At 42.9% G+C, this 6,108-nt stretch overlaps 1 protein-coding gene across 1 annotated transcript; it reads right to left on the reverse strand.

Moving 5' to 3' along the window:
• Window positions 1–1,008: 1,008 nt before the first annotated feature.
• LOC124643001 lies at window positions 1,009–5,891 on the reverse strand. Its single transcript, XM_047181835.1, has 3 exons — window positions 5,115–5,891; window positions 4,243–5,003; window positions 1,009–1,118 (listed from the first exon to the last, which is right to left on the reverse strand). The coding sequence occupies exons 1-3, from the start codon at window positions 5,538–5,540 to the stop codon at window positions 1,103–1,105; spliced, it is 1,203 nt and encodes a 400-aa protein (XP_047037791.1). The 5' UTR covers window positions 5,541–5,891; the 3' UTR covers window positions 1,009–1,102.
• Between the last annotated feature and the right edge of the window lie 217 nt (window positions 5,892–6,108).

Genomic DNA, 6,108 nt, shown 5'->3' on the forward strand with positions numbered 1-6,108 from the left:
TCCTAACAGTGAATTATTCAAATCGCTTCAGAAGTTTGCAGATGACAGTACAATAACTATAAATTCTATTAACAAAACCACATATGAAAATGAAATAAATAATACAGTAAAATCAGTAATAGAATGGCTAAATAACAATAATTTAAAAATAAATCTAGAAAAGACTAAAATAATGCACTTCAGCCAAAAATCAGCTGCGCCAGACATTAACATCACATACCAAGGGACAGCTATCAATAAAGCTGATACTACAAAATTTTTAGGTATTATTATTGATAGAAGTCTTAACTGGAAAGCTCATACAGAAGACCTCAATAAGAGAATCAGCTCCTCATCCTATGCTCTCTACAGACTCTCTCGAGTTATAACTAAAGAAGCGCTCTGCACGGCCTATCACGGTATTGTTGGTTCAGTCCTCAGGTTCGGAATTATATATTGTGGAAATTCAACAAATAGAGAAATCATTTTCAAGTCACAGAAACGATGCATCAGAGCTATGTTTGGGTTAAAAACCACAGATAGCTGCAAACCATTTTTCATCGAACACAAAATATTGACTCTGCCATCACTTTTCATATACGAAGTAGCAAATTTTGTTCGGACCAATCCATATATTTTTAAAAAACAATCGGACATTGTAATTCGTAACCGCAGGAAAAATGATTGCCTCAGTATAGTAAGTTCAAAAACTACCCTGAAGAATAATAGTTATTTGTTATACAAGAGTGCAAAGTTGCTTTTTAACCGCGGGCTCAATTTTGATGACCGAGCAAGCGAAGGATTCTAAATTTGAAACACGAGCGTAGCGAGTGTTTCAAAAATTAGAATCCTGAGCGATAGCGAGGGAATCAAATGAGCACAAGGTGAAAAATCTTTGCACTCGAGTGCAACACGTAACTTTTCATCCCACCTCATCGAGGAAATGACTAAATGCAAAAAAATATATAATGAGTAGACGGCTCACCTCCAGCAGTGAAAACTACGAGAAGAAGAAGGAATAAAAATACGTTTGCAATCAATATAATTTAATTTTAGTTTGGGTATTAACTACTACATTATACTACAGGCTAATTTATTAATCTTAACAAATGATGATTAGAAATTAAGAAAAATTGAATGTAACGTGCCGTGTAGCGACGGCTTAAGAATACATGTGTCGCTACCCCCTTCTTCCAGTGGGTGTCGTAGAAGTCGACTAATGGAGTCAAAAATGCACCGAACACCGTGCGAGAGAAGGAAAACTCGAAAAAAACCCTCTATCAACCCGTCTGGCCAGCGTGATAGCAGTAGGCTAAATTCCTCAATGTGCAGAACGAAAAAGCCACGGCCCCTAGTTCCCGGCAGTCCCGCTATTCCCGGTCACGGTGGCGACCGTGGTTACGGCGGGACAGGGGGTGCGAAGAATCTCCGGGTTACGGGAGGCCACCAAACACAACTTACTCTTGCGACGTACAACGGCCGCACGCTGCGGCTTGACTCGCATCTGGCGCAACTCGAGGTGGAACTTGGGAAGATTAGGTGGCATATATTAGGGTTATGTGAAGTTCGAAGAGAGGGGGAGGACACCATAACCCTCGAATCAGGTCACCTAATGTACTTCCGAGAGGGAGACCAACAATCCCAAGGTGGCGTTGGGTTTCTGGTAAATAAGTCCCTAGCTGATAACGTTGTGGAGGTGTCTAGTGTGTCGAACAGGGTAGCGTACCTTATCATAAAGCTCACCGACAGGTATAGCCTCAAGGTAGTGCAAGTGTACGCACCGACCTCGACACATTCAGACGATGAAGTGGAGGATATGTTTGATGATATATCAAGGGCCCTCCACTTCACTACAAAGACCCATTACACCGTTGTCATGGGGGACTTTAACGCTAAAGTGGGAGTACAGATTTGCGGCGAATCGGCAGTAGGATCCCATGGATTTGGAAGCAGGAATCATAGGGGGCAAATGCTCGTCAACTTCCTCGAACGCGAGGGGCTCTTTTTGATGAACTCCTTTTTCAAAAAGCAGCCCCAAAGGAAGTGGACGTGGCAAAGCCCCGACACTATGACTAAAAATGAGATTGACTTCATCATGACGAACAAGAAGCACATATTCAGAGACGTCTCCGTGATCAATAGGTTTAATACCGGGAGCGATCACCGACTTGTCCGAGGCTCTCTGAATATCAACTTCAAGGCCGAACGTTTCCGTCTGGTGAAGGCCAGGCTCCGACCAACACTGCTCCAAACCATGACAGGATCTGAAACGTTCCAGTCAAATCTGGAGAACCGATTTGCCGCCGTGGAAACCACAACAGACGTTAACCAGAACCATGAATATGTGGTTCGGATCCTCAGGGAGGAAGGTTCGCGATTCTGTAACATGCAGCGTAAGGGCAAGAAATCAAAGCTTTCGGAAGAGACATTAGGGCTTATGAAGAAACGACGTGAAAACCCGCCTGTCACTTCGTCAGCTAAGCGGGCTCTAAACCAAGAGATCAACAAGCACGTACGACGCGACCTCCGGTGCTCCAATACTCTTGCCATTGAAAGAGCAATTGAGCTGAATCGGGGGTCAAAGGTGTTCGTACAATCTCTTGGAAGAAGCCACTTGACGAAGCTGACCACAACAAGTGGAGAAGTCGTTTCTTCGGTGCCGGCAGTCCTTTCGGAAGTGGAAAATTTCTATGGCCGGTTATACGCATCGCATGCATCTCATTTCACCGAAGACCTGCCAGAAGTCAGCAGTGGCGAAATCGAGATCGCTCTGAGACAGCTCAAAAATGGAAAAGCCCCTGGCGAGGATGGCATTACAACAGAGCTTTTAAAAGCAGGAGGTAAGCCCGTACTGGGGGAGCTCCAGAAGCTTTTTAATGCCGTCCTGTTTGAAGGGAGAACTCCAGAGGCGTGGAGTAGGAGTGTTGTCGTCCTGTTCTTCAAAAAGGGAGACAAAACCCAGCTGAAGAACTATCGATCCATTTCCCTCCTAAGCCACGTATATAAGCTGTTCTCAAGAGTGATCACGAACCGACTTGCGCGAAGACTCGACGAATTCCAACCACCGGAGCAGGCTGGGTTTCGGAGCGGATATGGCACCATAGACCACATCCACACAGTGCGGCAGATTATACAGAAGACCGAAGAGTATAATCAGCCCCTGTGTCTAGCATTTGTGGACTATGAGAAGGCCTTTGACTCGGTTGAAATCTGGTCTGTTCTGGAGTCCCTGCAGCGTTGTCAAGTAGATTGGCGATACATCCAAGTGATGAGATGTCTTTACGAAGCCGCTACAATGTCCGTCCAAGTACAGAATCAGCAAACAAGGCCCATACCGTTGCATCGAGGAGTGAGACAAGGGGATGTTATTTCCCCGAAACTGTTCACTAATGCAATGGAGGATATGTTCAAGACGCTGAACTGGAAAGGACGCGGCATCAACATCAATGGAGAACACATCTCTCACTTGAGATTTGCTGACGATATCGTCATCATGGCGGAAACGCTGCAGGACCTACAACAGATGCTGAACGACCTGGCTGAATCTTCTCTACGCATCGGCCTACGGATGAACTTGGACAAAACCAAGGTCATGTTCAATGAACATGTTCTACCGGAACCGATTGCGATACACGGCGCCGTTCTCGAAGTTGTTCGGAAATATGTATACCTCGGGCAGACATTGCAGTTAGGTAGAAACAACTTTGAGGACGAGGTGAATAGGAGAATTCAGTTGGGTTGGGCTGCATTTGGGAAGCTACGTCGAGTCCTAACATCGTCGATCCCACAGTGCCTAAAGACAAAAGTCTTCAATCAGTGCGTCCTACCTGTCATGACTTACGGAGCCGAAACGTGGACACTGACGGTACGGCTGGTCCACAAGTTCAAAGTCGCTCAGCGGGCTATGGAAAGAGCTATGCTCGGCGTTTCTCTGAGGGATCGCATCAGAAATGAGGTAATCCGTCAGAGAACCAAGGTCATCGACATAGCCTACCGAATCAGCAAGCTGAAGTGGCAGTGGGCTGGCCATATTAGCCGAAGAACCGATAACCGTTGGGGTAAATGAGTTCTAGAGTGGAGACCACGCCTCGGCAAACGTAGTGTAGGACGTCCTCAGGCACGGTGGAGTGATGACTTGCGCAAGACGGCTGGCAGGAGCTGGATGCGAGAAGCCGAAAATAGATCTCAGTGGCGTGCACTTGGAGAGGCCTATGTCCAGCAGTGGACTGCGATAGGCTGATGATGATGATGATGATGATGAATGTAACGTTGTTACAGTTAGTTATGTGGAGTGTAATATTTTTGTTTTTGTTCGGTACTGTAATGTTGGTGGTAGAGACTTGTGTATTATTATTATTGTTTTTTGGTAAGTTATCTGTATCACTTAATATTTCTACAGATTCATTAGATTCCTTTGGCGTAAATGTTGGCGAGAGAGGGCGAAGGCTAGATGTTTCGTACCGGCTCATTGTTGATGTGGAAGGGCCAGTCCAAGGATCTGACAAAGGCTTGTTCAGTGTAATGGCTCCCACGATGCCTTTACATATTTTAGACTTATTTTCGATAGAATCCTCTATATATCCTTCTACTACCGCATTAGACTTCCAGCCTCCATGACGCTTAAGAGACAGAAGATCAGCTCCTGAATCGGCCAAAAGTGTGGCTGAAGTTCGTCGGAAACAATGACCCGTGTACAGTTGAGGTTCTGGGAGTTCGAGAAATGTCGCTATTTCTCGTGGGATACTGCCAATTTTATTAGAACCCATAGGCTGTCGAACACACTTTCCGTTGCGATATTGTAGAAAAAATCGATTGGTTGGAGTGTTAAGAGGGCGTAAAGCTTTGTATTTCTCTACAATCGCTGCGCACTCCTTGCGAATGACGAAGTTGCGGTCTCTTTTGGTCTTTGTATTCGTTAAGTGTATCAATAACAATTCATCCGAATGTTTCTCAATATTTGTGACATTAAGCAGTGTTAGTTCATTTGTTCTACATGCTCCGTTTATGCCAATAATAAGAACAACCTGTAAAGAATAGAGTATTTAAGTAGTAGATAATGAAAATTAATTACATTAATATGCATGCATGCTTATGCCAACTACATTAATAATAATACCTACTGAATGTACACTTACTTTTGCCGCCAAATACATGGAATCTGGTGCATTGTTAACAAACTTTTCTATTTCGGATGCTGTGAAAACTTTCGATTTTTTTGGTTGATGACCAGATGAGGCTCTTTTTAAAAATGCCATTAACTTAGTATATGTTTCGATATTAATATCTTTTTTCATCTTAATCGTTGCTTTTAGCATTGAGTAAGTACTCCATAGTGTGCTAGATTTCCTCGTCTTATATAATTCAACAAAATATGCAAGCAAAACGTTTTCTGAAAATGTTTTGGCACCTTTAGCTATTCGCCATGTATTGAACATTTCATATTGTTTCAAATACTTCTCGCGTGATTGTTGAGGGAGAAAGGTCATCTGTACATTATTTACAGTTTCGATCAATTCTGTCGGCGTCAAATATATGTCGTCGTCGTCACTAAAATCACTCATTTTAATATTTGAATATGTTTTCACTTTTAAACAATATGACGTAAAAAGAAATTAGCGCGCGCAACGCAAATTAAGAAAAAAAGTACCAAGGTTTTCTGAATTCAAAAATGTTGATGACGGGCTGTGTTCCGAAGCTAGTGCTCAGGACATTACGTCAACTTGTATCACCGTAGCACTCCGTACAATAAGGCATTGATTCGTGAGGTCATTAACACTAGGCAGTATACTGAGTTTAATTTCGGAACACAGCCGAATTCACAAACTCAGTCCACATGACGTTCTAAATTCAAATCACTTTGCCGCTCTAGAGGATAAAATGGGCTTTTGCGCTCAGATATCAAAGAGTAAAAATACCCTTTCCGAGATGGTGGGATGAAAAAGTATTTTCTGTTTGGCGCCCAAAATATATAACAAAGTACCCAAAGCAATAAAACAAATGCCAGATACAATGTTTAAAAAAAATCTTAAAAGGTATTTAATAAATAAGTGCTACTATAGCATGCAAGAATTTTTAAGTGAGTGATACACACATATTTTATATTTTAAATTCTCTTTAGTGATTGTTTTT

Source organism: Helicoverpa zea, chromosome 26, assembly GCF_022581195.2.
Source record: "Helicoverpa zea isolate HzStark_Cry1AcR chromosome 26, ilHelZeax1.1, whole genome shotgun sequence".
Taxonomy (NCBI): domain Eukaryota; kingdom Metazoa; phylum Arthropoda; class Insecta; order Lepidoptera; family Noctuidae; genus Helicoverpa; species Helicoverpa zea.